At 31.8% G+C, this 19,921-nt stretch overlaps 1 protein-coding gene across 1 annotated transcript in view; it reads right to left on the bottom strand.

The window, feature by feature from the left end:
* Window positions 1–15,191, bottom strand: part of LOC129976700 (flavin-containing monooxygenase 5-like) — a 41,526-nt gene extending 26,335 nt beyond the window's left edge. Inside the window, exon 1 of the mRNA XM_056090411.1 lies at window positions 14,394–15,191. Coding sequence (XP_055946386.1) covers window positions 14,394–15,020 — 627 coding nt within the window. The 5' untranslated portion in view covers window positions 15,021–15,191. The remainder of the gene's footprint in view (window positions 1–14,393) is intronic.
* Between the last annotated feature and the right edge of the window lie 4,730 nt (window positions 15,192–19,921).

The following is a 19,921-nucleotide window of genomic DNA, read 5'->3' as shown; positions in this document are numbered from 1 at the left end:
GCCTTCCAGAAAAGTCGGGTGATGTAGGTCGGCTTTTTCCTCCATCTACTAACTTGGTGAAGTGATGTGGGTCATATTGTTTCGAGTTCTTTGTTTACGATGGGATCCTAGCGAGGCGTCTCGGACGTTGACGTGCAGAGCAGTCAGTTCCTGATAGGAAATTCATCGTGGAATGTGATACGAATGAGTAGATATGTTATGAAAGAAACTTTTCACTTTCGAGAACTACAGTAAAAAATTATAATAAACGATAAATAAATAAAGCTGACCTAATATGATCGTGTGGGAATGAAATGTCTGTTTTGGCCAATTCTTCAAAATAGAAGGAAAACGGCTCCCGAAATTCGTCTTAAGCAGTACTTAATAGATGCAAATAAAGCTTGTTTTGACATCCGAGATCTATATTTGAATATTTTCCAAAGAATAAATCATTTACAATTTTGGTCACTTCTTTGATTATATATCCGTAATCAAACGTTTGAAAAGGGCATTCATAGAATTAAAAAAATCCAGGTTGTTTCGTGTCTTGCATAGGCCTTCCAAATCGTTTGATTCAGTAGAATAGCTGTAGTTCATAATCCGTTATTTATGTTTCGACATAAAAATAGGTCATGACGAGTTCACAGTCATTTTCAATAATCTGCGTAATTTAACAACTATTTCAGTAAGATAAATATATCAATCATTTCGTTCAATAAAACTATCATGTTTGTGATAAATTTAAAAAGGTATCCTTTAACCCTTTCTAAGGCCGTGGGAAGTATGCTTCCCACCAAATTTATCAATCTTTGTATGAAATTATGTAGGTTGGCATAAATTCTGACAAATTTTTTTAGTAAGCCAGAAACTTGGATGCTTCAGTTCTTTATCTCAGACAAAATGATGCGTCTTGATTTGTGTTTATTTGTTACTTAATTATTAATTAACCTAATTAATGAAATTAAATTTATATAATAAGCTAAATGAATCCCTTTTCTTATTCTAATTTCAAGCCTAGAAATATTTTTACATAATATGACTAGAAAAAAAAAATGACCCTTTAAGGGTTAAAAAGCACAGGCATTTTAAAGCATCTTTTCAACATTTTTTGTGTGAAATTTAAATATACATGCTAATTTTTGCCGACTTATAATTATCACTTTACATTATCAGAGGAGATAAAATTTTTTATTGTTATTTGTATTCATTTTTCGTACGTAATTTAGATCATGTATGTCAAGTATATTAGATTAGTATTTTTATATCTTCCCAGGAAATAACTTGTATTAATACTCTGATTTCGTAATTCTTTAAAATCACTATTTAGATGTGATGTTGGCAAATAAGTTCAAATATTTTTCAAAGAAAGTGAACTGATACTATATGTTACATAATAATATAGTAAAAATCCAATCGCAAAAATAAACACTCTAAACTACGAAAAATGCTCGATGCAACAGAAAATGAACTGATTGCCAACCCGTGAAAATCACGGGATACGCAGCTGCAGAGTTAAACATCAGTATTAATCCAAGTGTATACAAAAGCATTAAAAATTTAGTCTGGAGTTTCAAAATTACCTGGAGGGATCTATTTGGTAGTTTTAAAATTATCACCCTTCTTTGCATGATTCTTTTTTCTTTGTTTTTTCGAAATAAACCACGGTGATATAATTCATGCTCTAGATTAAACGAAAAATGTTTAAAAAATCCTAGTATAAATATATAATGAATAATATAAAACAGTATGATGAAATTATCCATCATCATGCAAATTTACATGTTAAGCTCAATACAAAATCTTCAATGTCTCTTCTCTAAATTTCTCCATTCATCATTGCTTTTATTAGCAAAACAATCTCAGATTAGTTATAAAAAAACATTTAAGAAATCGCACGTTTCTTCCAACTACAACAAACAGCGGAATGACAAGTTCAAGCCCGCTATAATAATGACTTTTTTTGACAGCTACATTCCTTATTACGCAAAAAAAAAAAAAAAAAAAAAATGCCAGCAACAAACAATTCACAATACATCCATTTTGAGTACAAAGTTTTGGTCATTCAATGTTATGATGGCAATTTCCATCATCATGCAAAGAAGGGTTAATAAAGTTTCATATGAATCGTAAAATTTTAGCTTTTCTTTCGAATTCGTACGTTTGTCATTTATATCAAAGTTATTGAAATTCCGCGGTTTTTTTTTTTTTTTTTTTTTTTTTTTTTTTATGTAAACATTATTTCTTCACACGATATTTAACTAATTTAACTTCACCCAAAAATTTTACCTCAAAGAATATAATCAACGGATGCGAGATTTCAAATACGAAAAAATTGAATATTTCGAAGCATCCGTCAGTTGTTTCATATTGTGACATAAACCGCATCTGCATAAGGAAACGATTCTCGCCGAAATTAGTTTTAAGTTGGATGCCGATTCGTCACATTTGAAGTAGTATGAACCGCATCTGCATTATCAACTGCCATCTGAAAATTGCTTAGAAGTTTCACACAAGTGCAATCTAATGAGAAAATTAGTTTCACTTAATGACAGTTTAATTACTGACCCGTTAAGAAATGAGTCAAGAATTTCACAGAGAATAGGCAAGACAAAAATTGTCAATTATTTCACATTTCATGCACTAGCAGACGAAAACTAAATAGATAACTAAACAGATACACTCTTAATTCACCGAAGCCAGACCGTTCTGAACAAAACTCGCATTGTACACATCAAAACCGCAATGAATAAGCGGTTAAATGGTTTTTCGGCCCACTTTCATTTCGTATAGTAACGCGACTTCTTTAGATCAAGAAAGTCATGAAGTATGCCGCTTGAGGCGAGAGATTTTCTGTAAATGAATCGATTTCAAAAGGTTTCCAAGGCTAGCTCACAATAGTGTTTTTATTTATGGCACGCAAGCCATCTTTGGCTAAGCTGCGCCACTAACTCACCATAGTAAAAGAATTTTTAAAGACTGAAGATAAACAATTTATAAGTGATAGACGATGCAAGTGCTAGTTTAGTTTTATTAATGTCCCGTTTTAAAGCAACAGTAGGGTTATTTTTTGAATCGCGGTCAGACCGGAGCTGGCACCCCCCCCCCCTCTCCACACCATACCAGTGGGAGGACGGCTGGCCTAGACGGATTTAACGTGCACCAGACCCGCACGATGGTTCTTCGATGGAATCGGGTCACGAATATGAAACCCTCCGGTTCCGAAGCCGGGACCTTACCACCAGACCACCGCGGCCCTTTCAAGTACTTTTTTTTTTTTAAAGTGTTTGTTATAGTTCGATCCTTCTTGCGAATAATGTACTATATTCTATCCATTCCATTGCTTTTGAAAGCGATTTATCTTTCAGTATTAAATTAGGTGAACCTCTTAAGGTAACCGACTAGGTTTGGAGGAGATTTTTTAAAATAAATAAATTTATTGTTTATGATTTTTATTAATTATTAAGATTATGGAATCGGGTCTCGAACTTGAAACCCTCCAGTTCAGTTCCGAAGCCGAGACCTGACACCAGACCACCGCGGCCCTGCGATGTAAGTGCTAAATGGTTCAAACATCGGTTTTGATGTTAAAATATACTTTTTTGGCATATTGAAAAAAAGGAATGTTTTATAATGAAGTAAATTTGACAATTCTTTAAATAGTTCAAAAGAACATAAGAATAACGCTGAATATCTAAGAATAATGTTAGTTCTTTTTAATATATATTTATCATTTCTTCAACACTTTTCTTGAAGCACTTGCAACATTTACCATTTTTACTTCCCAGTTACAACTAACAAACATCGAAATAAAGCTTAAAAATGCTCCTTGCATATAAATTAAAAATAACAAGATTTTAAATTCATTAATTTTATATTAATATCCCATTCCAATGCAACACGGACTATTTTGTGAAAGATTTATTGCGAGCCTTCAGCAGATAACGAGGACGATTCTTTAGTCTTAAATTCTGCATCTCCCTCAAAACACTGCATCTCTGCCGTAGTGTGTCGAACTCGTTGCGTCCAGTGTTGGACAAGAGGTTACCGTCAGTTCTGATAAAGGAATTTCAGGTTAAAATTCTGGATAATGCCCCTACTTTAATATTAATGTGAAAACTGCAATATCAGCTTTAAAAATAAAAAGACCAAGTTGTTGCAGTGACAGAAAAACAATTTCATCTTCTAGAAATTGTATTCCTGATATGCGCAAAAAAATTCATCTTCCTTCTAGTCTAAATTCATAGCTACAAGCAACATCGTGCTTGTCATAATAAAAGTGAAAAAGTAGAATAGCCTGAAGTAATAGATACATATTGCACGTCAGTTTATATTTCCGTATTATGTTAGTTCACGATAATTTAGATCAGACAGAAAGGGCGACTACAGATCTTGATGAAGATTTGAAACGATCACTATAATTACAATTTTATATTTATAGTCAAGCTTTATTAAACTTTTATTTATAGTCAATTTTTTTTAAATCAATTTCGACGAATTAGTGGTTATTTTTTTTAAAGTTATGAATTAAGTATGGAAAATCGGAGTTCATAAAAAGTTCTTGGTGTATCAAACTGTAGAAAATAAAAATTAAATGCGACAATGAAAATATAACATCAGATTCACTTCATTCCGACGAAATGAAATCACTACCCTCATTTTTTTAATAAATTTGAATCGGAGTTTAAAAGTATTAGATTTTTTTAGCAATTTTGAAATAGATATACATTTAAAATATTTTGTTTTAACTAAAATATTCAATAGTGAAGATTAGCTTTGCCATCCCAGACATTCCATCAAACATAGCTTCAGCAAGAGTCGGCAAATTTCGATTTTCCGCGCTTGAGGGGGATTTCTGATATAGAAATAAGATAACCGGATTATATAGTGTATATAAATTTGTCATCGATAAAATTTCTATTTAACATTTTATTTAATGTGTTCTTTTAATTAAATGACGTGTCTTTTTGTAACGAATACCTCATATCCGATTGGCATCTTCATGGTATCACAGTACCACTATTAGTTTTATTTTTATCAGGACCAAAAGTCCCACCTACCGGCTACTTCTAATTTTAAATCTTTGATTAGACTATTGTGTTAAACAACTATCCAATTCACCTAAGAACTAAAAAAAAAAAAATAATTTAGGAGTATGAAACAGTAAGATTCCTTTTGCATCTTTTAAAATGCATTCCTCAGTAAAAATAAATGAAGTGATTCACTTCAAAACTTAATTTGCATTTTACGGTTATGTAACTCGAGTTACTCATACAAATAAAAAGTAGGGAGGATTTTTTGTTGCTTTTTTAACTTTCTGAAATTACTAGTTTACCTGCTGATAACCTTAAGGGATTAAAAGATTAAAATTAAATAATCAGAATGAAATGATTAGTTTTTTTTACGTAATATCCGTTGTAAAGTGTATCGAACATATTTCCAATTTTAACTCGGGAAGCGGTTTAACAAAAGATTTACAATTCAATAACCAAGAGCTTAAATGTTGCATTTTAAATATTCCATCAGAATATAATTCGAGGCCCAATTCATACAAAAGGAAGCCATGTATTTTGTTTCATAGAATTCCAATTAATTTAAAGTTAAAGAAATTAAGTGTAAAATGGTATCAAAAAGTTAATTTTAGTAATTGTTTGAGACACTTTTATATGATATTTTATTTATAAGTTCTCCGTAACATTTACCTAAATCAGCGAGAGGGGTCTTGTTAAACTTTCTCACATATTCCTTAATAAAGGAGTTATAAATCCGACACCACATTAAAATTGGGAGTTTTGAACATGGTTGTGAATGTAAAGAGTGCCCAGATATTTTTTTTATCTCCTGAATCTCGCACATGAGCGTTTTGTGCTTCTTATTGCGAAGAAAACCAAGTATGCATTTCGGGCTATTTTTTTCTGATCTATTGAAACCAAAATGCGAACACACACCTACAATTTTAGTTTCACGATCATAAACCAAGTTTCATTTAAATCAGACATTGCGTTTATATGTATGCTAATGTACAGCCCGACAGATTGTCAGCCCACCCCGGAGAATATGCAACAAAATTTATAAGGATCTAAATTTTAGATGCTAAGACTATCAAATTTTATCCATCTAGTTTTTGTGCGGTTGCAGTTAACGTGTTCACTTGCGCTTAGACAAAAACTTTCTAGAAATGGCTTTCATTCAAAGTTTGGCAAAAATCTACAAGTTTGCTGTTCAATGCAAGTCATATTTCATCTCTTTAGCTCAGATGTTTTGAGTTATATTCACTAACTGAACAACACAGAAGCAATTCGAAAAAAATTTCTGATTAGGAAAGGGGTGAAACAGAGATTCGTCAAAATATTTTTTTTTTTATAATGACTTTGTATGTGTCGTATAATTGAAACATCCAATTTATAATAATGTTATTCTTTCAAATGTTTTTAATTCGCTGCCATAAATAAAGTACATTAAGTATTATTTCTGTCAAACATTCGATCAATAAAATGATCATCTAATACAATGTTTAAACTACTGAATCCATAGATCGATTCTATGGATTCAGGATCTACAAACTCTTTCAGCTACCATACGATCTATTTTGGAAATACAGCAGATTAAGATTTTTAAAAAATCAATTTTATACAGTGTTACTCATACATTAAGGAATATAAAATACTCGATTAGAAAGGAAAAGTGCATATTAGGTTTTGAGACGGAATTATGCATACAATTAAATCTCACAGAACGAGCAAAATAAAATGTGATCAAGTCTCAATAAGCGTTGTTTGGGTATCTTTCTATATTGAGTGTCTGTTCGAAGAAATTTTTAATTTCGACAGGGAATAAGCTTTGGCCGGGTAGTATTATTAAACGCAATTCTGAAAGTTGTGAGAAAGTACGTTTTGCCAAATATTACCCCTAGAGTGTATGACTTTTCATTTTTTACGAGAAAAATACATGTTTTGAATAGCTGCATATAACTGAGGAAAATTATTTAACAAATTTTAGTTAATTTTGCCGGTGAAATTTTAACAAAACAATTGAAATATGCCAATTGGCTATATTGTGAATTAAACAATATCCCAGTGAGACAGATCATAGCAATTCTGCAATAAAAATAAAAGTCCCTTTTTACTAATATATTTTTTTACAATAATTTTTTTAATAAAATATTTTGATAGTATTTTTATGGGTCAAGAATTATTCATACAATAGACACCTTGGTATTTTTCTAAGCTTTTAGTTTAAATCTAATTTTAGTTCCGCTCTTCCTATACAGTGGGTAAAAAAGTTTCCGTACGGAAGACTAAAAAATAAACTAGTATAATTTCTTATCTTTGCTTTAAGTCTTTATAAACTATTTATATATTGTTAATATGAGTCTTTAAAAGGGATTTGCATGATAAATTTCTCTCCTTTACAAAACACAGCAAGTCCGTTTGCAATTTTTAAGATAAATAACGAAGTATCAATCAAAAAAAGTTTCCGTACGCAATATGCGAATTCCGCCTGACGTTCTCTACAACTAATCCACAGTAAATATTCGAAGTTTGATGGTTTGTCAGAGTGAAGAATACGACATAACAACAGTTGTTTAATTCCAATGTTTCGCTGATCGTCTTCAAATTGAAATTCAGAAATGTATTCGTGAGTAAGGGATTCGGTTGCGAAAAAATGGATTATTTATGAAATAAGTCAGTGAAATGCCTTACAAGCCAAAGTCTACAGTGCAGTATATTATTGAAAAATACCGTGATGTGTAAACATTTGAGGATAGAGATCGATCCGGAAGAACTCCGAAGTTAAATCGCTTGCATAAAAGAAATATCATGTGTAAGGTACAAGACAATCCCTCGGATGAGTACACCTCAACTCTCAACTGATTTAAGGGTTAATTACAATATTAAATTCGCATCTTAAATTGTGAGAAATGTCATTTAAAAAAAGATTACAATGGATGTGGGGCCCGCAAGAAGCCTGTTACAAGTCTCTGCTACAGAAAAAGCGTTTCGAGTTTACAAAGAAGCATATAAGCAAGCCTCTATCTTTTTGGGAATCGGTCCTTTTTTAGTGATGAATCAAAATTGAATATCCATGGGTCAGATGGTCGAGTTATGATCTGGAGGGAATCAAAACAACATACATTACTTAAGAATTTATGTGGAACAGTGAAGCACGGCGATGGTTGGAATATGGTATTTGGGTGTATAAGTGCTGCTGGTGTCGGATATTTATGTTTTATAAATGGAAATATGGATAGGTACATACATCTTGACATTCTAAAACAAAACATTTTAACCAATGCAGATAAACTGTCCCTTGGAATGGACTTTACTTTTCAACAGGACAACGATCCGAAGCATACCTCCAAGATTTGTCAAGAGTAATGTCTCTATAATGTTAAAAAAAACAGATTCATAGCCCTCCCCAGTCTCCCGATTTCATCCTTTTAGGACATTTATTGAAAGAAATCGGTCGTGAACTAAAAAATGATACAAAGAACAAGGTTGAACTCAAAAGGGTTATTGAAAACATTTGGAGTAGTATTTCTCTAGAAACAAAAAAAAAAAAAAAAAACTGATGGTTATGCACAACATTTGAGAGAAGTGATAAAGGCCAAAAGAAGGCCTACCGATCATTAAATGCAAGTTGGTCAGCATGAAAAAGGTCTTTCACGTACCATGCAAATTCCGTAAGGAAACTTTTTTGTTCCTTCGTAGTGGCATTTTTTTTATTCTTTCAAATTAAGTTATTAATTTTCTTCATAGTTTTTCCTTTATAATATTCATAAATAATAAATGAAATTGTGTTAAACCAATTTTAAAATTTTCAATTTCATAACAAAATATTTTGTGCCAAAAATTAAACTTCTATTAATAGTCATAGCTGCGTACGGAAAGTTTTTATCCACTGTATATCGGTGTTTTCTGCAAATTTTTATCAAAATGCATTTAAAAAAAGGATTTCCAGTCACTCATTGTTGGCCTTTGAAACAGTCATATGAAGCTTATAAATGGAAATAAAAACGTGCCGTCAAATGGCTACACAATGCATTGAAAAGTTAATCTATGAGATTTTGTCCTTGGCCGAGATTATAGGCTAGAGCTGGATAATAAAGACATCGATGAGCTAGTGCAAGAACCTATCTAGAACTACAAAAGAGCTTTTAGAGCTGCATTCAGTATCAAAAAAAATTGAGAATGAGTTTTGATCAAGAAGGAAGGAAGGAAATAATCGCAAAAGACTTGTCTTCCAATGAAATAAAGGGGATGCTGAGAGAATGCGAAATTATTGTATTGTATGTTAAGCGCCACCTTAACTAGATAGTTATGGGCGCTAAAATTCATTTAACGATAATCTTGTGTCTCGTTTTCGCCAAATTTCGGAGCGTAGCTAAGTAAATGTTGTTAGAAAATTGTCTTGTAGAAAAAAAGCATCACTAAAAATTATCCATTACAATACTGTAAATTTCAGGGATATTTTCCCCCAAAATGGGATATATTGTCCAATTTTATCTGTATTCCTATGCGAAAAAAAAAAAAATTGCTTAACGAATATTTCGCAGATTAGAGTTAGGTAAGATACAAGTAAGATAAAGATAAATTTTTCGCTTTTACCTTAGAATGCATGAATATTTTTTTTTAAAAGAATACATGCGTTTTTGATTAGCTGCATATAATTTATATAAATTATTTAAACAATTTTTAGTTTATTTTTTCTGGTGAAATTTTAGCAAAACAATTAAGATATGCAAATTGTCTATGTTATGAATTAAACAATATCTCAGAGACACAAATCACATTATAACAATTTCGCAATAAAATAAAAGTCTTCACGAGTATATTTTTTACAATTCAGAAAAAAAATTAACATTTTTTTAATAGTAGAACTATTCATACAATAGATATATTGGTAAATTTTTTTTAAAGTTTCTAGTTTAATCCAATTTAATACCGCTCTTGTCTTAAATCGATCTTTTCTGCAAATATTTATCAAAACGCATTTAAAAGATTTCAAAATATTCAGTGTTGCTCTTTGAAACAGTCAGGTGAAGCTTATAAATGGAAATAAAAACATAGCCAAATGGCTACACGATGCATTGTAGGGTTAAATAAAATCCACGTTTTGCTTCAAATCACTATCTTGAAATTAGATTTAATTATATTTACATAATTAAATACAAAATTTAACTTTATGCAATACAGACAAAAGATCGTTAAAGATCATAATCCCTATTCACAGAACGCAATGAAATCTTGCCATCACAAACTTTACACCGAAACGTTTTAAATCATCACAAATGGACAAGCGAAACTAGCCGATTGATTGAAATCAATTCTATCTGAATGAAATTGATTTATAGAGCGTTGAATTTGTTCTCGACTAATCTACGGTAATTAGAGCAGTTTCTCGATTCGAAGAATGAAATGTCGCACGATTTTAAGAATTTACGCTTGTTTAACCTCCAGCTCTTTTAAGCTCTTCGATTCTTAAATTTCAAATTCGACATGTGATATCTTGAAACGTTAATCAAACAGATCAAACCGGATACATGCGTTGTGACCCGTATAGATATTTTAATTTTGTTGCGAAAATTAATAAGCCAAACCTAATTATCATTGAAAATGAAGTAAATGTATTTATAAACTAAATATTATTCAAAAACAAAATAATAAAGAGTTGAGGTTTTCCAAAATATTTGGATTTATGCGGGGGCGATTGCTTTCTTTAATATTAAGTGTTAAAAAGCTGCAAGGCTTTCTACTTCCATGCTTTATTGCCAAAGAATGTCCAGTATTTTGATAAGTTTTTATTCTGATAAATTTGAGCCTTTTTTTCCACCGAAATCTTTATAAGATACGCTAACCGAGTTGCACCTAGTTCGGTGAATAAGACGTTAATTCCGATTACTTCAGTTTGATTGATAAAATGAAACATTTGATGCAAAATTAGCAATTCTATTTTCTCATCCAATTACTGATAAAAAGACGAGTAATTTTTAAATAAAGCTTGTATTAATCCATTACATAATATTCTTCAAGTTCTGTAATAGCAAATTATTTCCTTACCACCTCATTCGGTTTTTAACCCATGAACAGAGTCAATTCCAGCTCTAACCGTAGAAAATTTTATCTTAAATGAATGGTAAATATCTGAATATAACGGTAAACATTAGTATATAAAAAAGATTTTGGAACCATTCTGTTAATATCAAACAATTCTAATATCAGTACATGGAGATACCCTTTCGCATGTGCACTACCATTTCAAACGATTTCTTATGCCTTCCAATGATTATTTAACCTATTTGATGCTTCATTCTGTACAAAATCATGGTATTGTAATATAACAATTGTGTTTGCTTCAAAAAAAAAAAAAGCAATGGATTATGAAATTCTAATGCATGGAATCAAAATTGAAAGGAAATCAGTTGTTTAACTTAATCATTGATTGCAAAAAATATGCATCAAAAGATTGATTTACCAATTATGAAAACAATTAGTATTAATACATAAACGCCGTTAGTGCCCAAATGAATGCAACGAATACCATCCTAAAAGGCCAATTTATATTACTTTTGGATACTGTGACGTACGTTCTACATATCGTAATCCCCTTCCTAAAAAAAAAAAAAAAAAAAAAAAATATGTGCTAATTGAAGACATTTTGAATTTTAAAAAGAAAATCTATGGTGCGTTTGAAAACTTTCATTTTTACTTGAAAAAATTTCCTCTGTAAATTTCTGTTAAAATTTAATCATCGATCGCAAAACAGTTTATGAGGCATTCTTCAAAAACAGGTCTTTACAATAAAAGGCTGTGTGTTTGTTCTACAGGCTATACCGTTTGACACAGATCTATACACAAATATTGAAAGGTGAGGGTGTGCACTTCAAAGCTATTTTTTTAAATTTTTACTTAGAATTTTAATAAATTAAGCGAAGTTCTGGTATTTCCCCGTAATAAATTCCACAAATACAATAGTACAAAAGTAATTTTTAAATTAACTTAAAATTCAAAAAATATTTTCAAGGTATCAATTTTTTCTTAAATTAAGTTTCAATTTTTAATCCATTTTAAAAAGCATAAGCCCATTTTCTAAGAACTTATTTCACACTGGAAAATTTTTTATCTGTATGAGCACGTTACGCGTGCTTGGAAAAAAATCAGCTTTTATCAACGTGCCGTCATCGCGTTAACGAAAAGATTATCTCTTATGGCAAACTAAGTCTACAAAAGTAATTTTCAGCACGTGCCTTAAGGAATGAAATAAACGCGAGATTTTCTAAGAAAACAATTGCAAGAAAAGTTTACTGTGATTTCTTAAAATGTGTATAATTTTAACGCAATAATTCTGTAATATTTAAGCCAAACGTTCATATATACAGGATATCCACTCAAAAGGGGTCTCAAAAGCGAATTTATAAACAGTTTCAGATATGAATTTTATAGGAAAAATTGTTTAACCAAAGTAAAACATTATGAAGTTTGAATCAAATAATGCTCAACTGAATTACGAGTTTTAAAAATATTTTATTCAGACCCTCGATCCAACGACTCATACTTAGTTAAAATATCCTTGAAAACTAACATTTTAAATAAAAAAAAACCTCGCTTTTTCCCAATAGGGTTTGAGTTATGAAAATCTGAATAACAATATTTTATAAATAAGCTGCAGTTTAGACCACTTCACTGAACGTGTCGAAGAAGACGAGCTAAGTGGCCTGAGTTTAGCCAAGGCTGACTGGTCTAAAATAATAAAGTTCTTGATGTCCAAAAATTAGGTCAGATTTTGTAGCAAAAGATTGAAACATTTTGATTTAAAAATTGTAATATGAAGAATATTTTACTGAATACAATTTCTAAAGACCAAAGGACTGTATAAAATAAAGTTTATATATTTTTAAAAATACATTTAATGATGTTTTATTTTGATTCAATCAATAATGAAACTAAATACTTTTAAAAGCAAAATTAAAAACAGAGTTTTATTATCAAAATTTTTTTATTGAATAAATTTTTTAATCCTTTGGGATGTTACCCAAGTTATAAAGATATTCCGCAGTATACATAAGACTTCATTATTGAACGATTCCATTTTCTGCACTCATTTTTAAAATGCATGTTCGATCTCATTAAAAATGTTCTTGTATTAATTTAAATTTATTCCCTTACTGCTTCAAATTAAAATTCGAGTTTCAGAGGAACTTACAGAAAATAAGGGCAATGCATAATGAACAAAACAACGCAAGGTTTTAAAATAGTACGAGTTACATATCTATCAAAATTTAAGCTTAAAAATATTTTGCTGAATGGTTATCAAAAAGTTAAATAAAATATTTAGTTACATATTTAGTTTAAATATTTTAGTATTTAGCTGGAAATATTAACCCTGTGAATGATACCAAAGGCGATTAGAATAAAATAACGTGAAAGGATTTAAAATACGGAGATAAAAAAAATACAGAATTTAAACAATGGATAAATTCGAAAAAGAAAAATCGCTTTTTCTTAATGCTATTCCCTGTTTGATACCAGAGATAACAATATAAGAAAGTTTATTCGAAGGAAAAAAAACTAAAAAGGAAAATGTTTTATTGTCTTAAAATTTTATTCAAATAATGGGACAGCTTATTACTTCAATGCTATTTTATTAGCAATATTTAACTGCATTTCACGATACCGAAAATTCGACAAATACACTTAGTTTTGCTTGTTAAGTTTAAAATTTAATCATAAGTAAAAGCAGCGACATTTTAAAAAAGTGGTACAATATAGGACAATTTGAATTTTATATTGGAAGTCAATCGTTGAACAGCCCAATACAAGTTCTTTATGAAAATTCACTTTATAAACGAGTGTTCTTTTAACACTTAACGTATTGCCATATTTTAAACAACAAAAAACATTAACCCCTAAATTATTTACACATTTGAGCAAATTTAAATCTATACAACCGAAATCCAATTCAAACATTCACTTCATTCTTTTCCCTTCATTTTAATGCAAATGCAAGACTTCCACAACTTGCTGCTCTTTAATAATTTTGGTTCATCAATCAATCTAATGATACCTTACTCATTAAAAAAATATACACAAGTATACATCCATTTTTCTAATGGTCCAATATTGATAATTTCTTATAAGCGCAGAATTTACAAATAGGCAGCAAAGAATTATATATTCTACTTCATGCTTTCGTTTCCTTATCTTATGCTTTTCAAATTAATATTTACAATGTAAACAATTATTTAAATATATTTTGCTTAGTTTGTCTTTAACCGCAAACGATATTGAGAAATTAAAGAAAAGCTATAGATGAATATAAATTCAAATATGCATTTAGAGGAACTAAACATAAAATATGACATTATTTCTACTCATTGTAGATCGCTTTAACAAAAGTAAAGAGGAAAAAAGACATACCTGTGATGCTATATTGCTGAGCTCAACTGCAACGTCTCCACCAGAATTTCCAACTCCAACCACCAGAACTTTCTTGTCCTCGTACCCATTGGGCCTCTTGTAGGAATGCGTATGGATAATCCTTCCTTTGAACTTCTCCTGTCCAGGAAATTTCGGGATTATTGGAAAAACGTGATGACCAGCACACACCATGACACCGTCGAAGGTTTCCTGGAAAGGTTGCGAGGACCCATTCTTCTGGACTGTGACAACCCACCGTCCAGTCTCTTCAAAATCCGATGCCTGTTCGATGCTCTTGACTTCATGTTCGAAAGTGATATGGCGCGTCAGATCGAAATTTTCAGCATACATTTCGATATATCGAATCATTTTGGAGTTGTGCATGTAATTTGGAAACTCCTTTGGGGGCGGAAAATCGCTGAAAGCACTCACTTCCTTGCTGCTGTTGATGATGGTCGATTTCATGACAGATCCGAGACCGTGGACATCCTCCTCTCTGTAGCGCCATAGTCCGCCTAAATTTTTAGTCCATTCGTAACAGACGGGTATGAGATTTTGTTCCAAGCATGCTTTTATCGCGGTTAGACCACTCGCACCTCCACCTACTATGCATATCTTTTTAGCCATTTTGATGTTATCTAATTATCGAATAATAATTGAAATGAACCACTAATAAGGGCACCCTAAAATGGAAAGTAAAAATAAGGTAAATTCAATAGAAGTCCGTGAAGCGCATTATTTCACTCTATACCATTGAGCATAGAAGAGGGGATAAGAGCAACAAGAGCAATATTCATTCTTTCTTCCTTTTAAATTGGCGCTTCTAAAGAAGGGTTGCTGCTGTTACAGGTAAGGTCGCCAAATCACAGCGCCAAGTGGAGTTTAGTAGGTCACGCTTTTCTGTTGCCTTAGAAGATGGTATTCCATTTTCTGTTTTTTATGTGTCGATTTTTTGCGTTTATAACAAAGATGCATGTCAATAAACATCATTTCCACAAACACTATTCAGTCATTTTTGCAAATGACTTACTATTCTTCGTAGAATATGAGTACAAGGTTTTTTAAATAATTAAGGACAGACTTCTGGTCATTTCATTTTTGTATAAAAAAAAAGAAAAAAATTTAAAAATTCAGGGCTAAAATCGAATTAAAAAGATTTAATAAACACGGGGAAAGCTTCTAATGTTTATTTTTCGGTCAATGTTGTTAATTTATTTAAATAAATTTAACTAGAAATACAACAATGCGTTGAAAATACGGATTGCTTAATTTTAAATTTGTTTGCTTTCAAATATTTGTATTAACCATTTGCTCTCGGAAAAGTAATTCGATGCATAATTATTCGCTTAATATATGGACTTGTTTATTACTCCAAAAAATAAATGCATAAAATTGTTTTAAGTTGAGTTTCCCCGAAAAATGAATCTACATCTCTTTAACATTTTGCAGATATTTTTAATAATTACAACTTTTAAAAAAGTAAATAAATAAAACATCAAAATGATGCATCGTCTTGAAGGACGAGTGAGAGGCACCATCCGAATGCAAAAGAGTTAAAGCTAACATTCTTAAAGTCATATATTCCATAAGTTGCTAATATCACTTATGGTAATTAATTGTTGAACATCTAAAGCGAGATTCTCTAAATCATCTGTTCTCACCTTTAATTTCTTCTATACACCTTGTTTAATCTTTTTATTTTTGGATATCCCCTATTGTCATATCAATCTCTCCTTCCTAAACCATCCTTTCGTCCAAAGAATTTTTTATCAGTAATTTAAAAAGATTAAATTAGCCTAAGAATCACATGACTCAAATTAACTTAGAAACATATGTTAGATTTATTTTTGATTTTACATCTTATTCCATTTTATGCAATAGCTTTTAGTTCCATGTTTTAAAATAAATGAGAAAAATTTAAAAATTTTCATCGACTTACGATAAAAGCTGACAGTTACTCATTATGATAATCAAGTATTCAAATGAAAGACAATTTCATTGCAATGCATCAGCATGCTTCGTGGAACTGAGTTTTATAAGATTAGATTCAAATGAGTACAATTATAATCTCGTGGCTGCAAGTGAATCAAGCTTCTAGGATACTTATTATAATATGCACATAAAGCAAGTCGGGAGGTTTTTGTTCACAAGTTCTGTGTTTGTGGAATATGTTAAATATTTTAATATTTTGAATTCTGGACCTTTTCTTTCTTTTGATTGTTTCCTATCAAATTTTAGGTCGCGGTGGCCTGGTGGTAAGGTGTCAGCTACAGAAGTGGTGGGATTTAGGTTCGAGGCCTAATTCCATCGAAGAACCGTCGTGTAAGCGGGTCTGGTGCACGTTAAATAACGTCGGGGCCAAACGTCCTCCCACCGGTGTGGTGTGAAAGTTTGGAGGGTAGGTGCCAGCTCAGCTGCCATCCTCGTCATCTGACCGCGGTTCAAAATGACGAGCTCCGTCCCAGAAGACACTAGTTTTGCTTTAAAATCAGACGTTAATATAACTAAACTAAACTAAACTAAACTTCTATCAAGCTTTCGGACTTGCATAATTTTCACTTAAATCTTTTACTTTTTAGAATCTTTTTTTTCCTCAACTATTCTTTTTTTATTTTCTACCAGCCAAAATTCCATAACATTTTTCTCAATTCATCTCTTTGTGTTTCTTGTTTTTCGTCTTTATCATTATTACTTTTGGGTAACTCTTATTGATCCGTCACTTTCTAACATGTACTACAGAGAGTAATAGATTTAGACAGTTTGCGAACCTAGGCAGGAGAATTATGCCACTTTTTTTTCTTTTATATCAAATATAACAAAAGTACTGTAATCACCAAAAACTCAAAATTTTGACAAATCTCTTCGCTTCAGACATCGCTAAGTTCGAAAAACAAATTTTTGGAATTACGTCTGTCTTTGATAGAAATAACTCAAAAACGCTTTGAGCTAGACGAATTAAATTTGGTATATGATCTTAACACTAAATTTGTAGATTTCTATTAAATTTTGAGCGAAACCGTCTCTTGATGTCTATGGTACGAACAAGAAAACCTACACGAACACAAAAATATTCACTGTTATGCCTCTAACTAGACGAGGGCCGCGGTGGCCTGGTGGTAAGGTCTCGGCTTCGGAACCGGAGGGTTTCAGGTTCGAGACCCGATTCCACCGAAGAACCGTCGTGTGAGGGGGTCTGTTGCACGTTAAATCCGTCATGCCAAACGTCCTCCCGCTGGTGTGGTGTGGAGAGGGGGGTGCCAGTTCAGGTGTCGTCCTCGTCATTTGACCGCGGTTCAAAATGACGAGGTCCGTCCCAAAATATCCCTAGTGTTGCTTGACAACGGGACGTTAATATAACTAAACTAAACCTCTAATTAGACATTACAAATCTGAAAAGCTAAGAATTAAAAAAATATATATATATCAAAGTTCTAGAAAAACTAAGCCTGCTCCGGTTTCCATGGTAACCACAGCTGGAAAGGGGAAAGGGCGTCTCTAAGACGAAACAACGTCCAAAGAAAGTCTGTCTGTCCGATTGCTTGAATATAAGTTAACACGATAACTACAAAACAAAGAGATATAGATGGATAAAATTTGGTACTTTGTTTTGACATCTAAACATTAGATGCCTATCAAAGTTCTAACCAAATCCGTCAAGGGGTCTCTTTTTGATGGTCTGATAACACAAAAACGCAATGACTTAAATATATCAAATTTGGCATGTGATTTTCTAATTTCAATTATAGTTCTGTGTCAAATTTTAGCTTCAATGAGTAGAAAACAATGCGTCTAAAATTCAAATTCAATTTTATTATTTTATTAATCGCATACTAAGGATTAGACACAAAAAATTGCGAAGGATTACATTATAGGTTCAGTAAAAATGCTAACTTCATGCGAAGGATCAATATCTCGTAACTATTGTTCACCAATGCCATCCAAGGCATTCGGACCTTACACAAGGTCCAAAATTTTATGCGAGGTGAGGATGAATGACATTTTTATTAAAGGGTTTGCGAGAAAACATCGGGAAGATTATTCCCACTGGATTTAATAATCTGGTCAATTTTGTTTCACATTTTAACTTAATCGACGTATTATTGATTCATATAGATTAATCTTTTATTTTAATAGTTTTGAGTAAATTCATGTTATTATTTATTTATTATAACTCAGGAATCGTAACACTCATTATTGTATTATAATTTTAACACGCAATATCACTTTTAATCAGACGCTCGGTTTTATAAATATTGCTGTAACTAAATGAACTTAATGAACATATAGAAAACTAATAGAATATATTTAACAGTATTAACAGTTAATTAGCAGTAATAGTTCTAATATTTCATTTATTTAAATTATAATTATTATTTTATATTATAATAATTATAATTATTATTAACTAATATTAATTTATTTGTGTTTTTTACAAATTTATTTATTTGTCAGCTAAGCAGACAACGCTTTTTTAATCGGCCTACCTACGGCTTCCTTCTGCCTAGAGGCTCTAGGCAGCTGCCTTGTCATAAATCCGCCACGGATACAGATGAGTAAAAATTTCTCCTCAGCAAGCTGGAAGGCAAAGGTAGAATCCTTTACATCTGAGTTATTATCTGGCATTATAAACTGTTGATGTTCTAAGATATTGCTGTTATCGAAAAACTGCATATTAATAAGGCGCGAATTCGTCTAATTGAATTTATTTTCCTAACTTTAATATTAAGAAAGTAAGAGCGAAATGAAAATTTCAACCCCACCACCACCTCCTTTGAGTTAGAGGGGCCATTTACGAACTCGCCCGAGAATTTTACATTTCTAACATCATATTCCAAGTCAGTTACTCTAGTTATACTGTTCACAAGATAACATGGGCAAAGAGTTTTATATATATATATATATATATATGAAGGGCGGTTTGAGTTTCTAGGGACCATGATCGATGAAGAACTGCAGAAATTTTGTCACGAGAACCTTCGCAATAGTTAGCATTCCTATAGGAATCCACCTAACTCTACTCTGAGTGAACAACTAGAATCGCTCGAGATCGGATGCTTCTGTTGTTGTTTCTAATGGCTCTTGTCTAGACAAGTCCACTGACTTTAAAAAATCCTTTGCGGTTTTAAGCCGAGGGTACGTCTCTTGTTTTTTTAGTAGCGCCATCTCGGGCCAAGAGTACAATTTGGCTACACACACGTCACAGCCTTTTTTACGGGGCGGACTTCATTCATGCATTTCATTCACTCATCTACAGATCGTAGACCTGAATCAGAGAACGATCACCCCGATCCATTACCTCCAGTGGTATTATTCTCGACACGGAAGACTTTCTGACCACGACAGTTTTGTACGCGCGCTAGCCACCACACACATAGAGAGTCTTCGGTCAACGGGGATCGAACTCGCATCTCAAGGGACGCTAATCCAACGCCCTACCAACCAGGCTATCTCGGCCTGTCGGGGGATCTAATGCACTTAATGTACCAGACATTTTCAAGTTCTTGAGTCTCAGAAGTTCCGAGAATATG

The sequence above is a fragment of the Argiope bruennichi genome, chromosome 7 (genome assembly GCF_947563725.1).
Source record: "Argiope bruennichi chromosome 7, qqArgBrue1.1, whole genome shotgun sequence".
NCBI lineage: Eukaryota > Metazoa > Arthropoda > Arachnida > Araneae > Araneidae > Argiope > Argiope bruennichi.
Note: the sequence above shows the minus strand (reverse complement) of the source record. Positions and strands in the feature narration are given on the sequence as shown.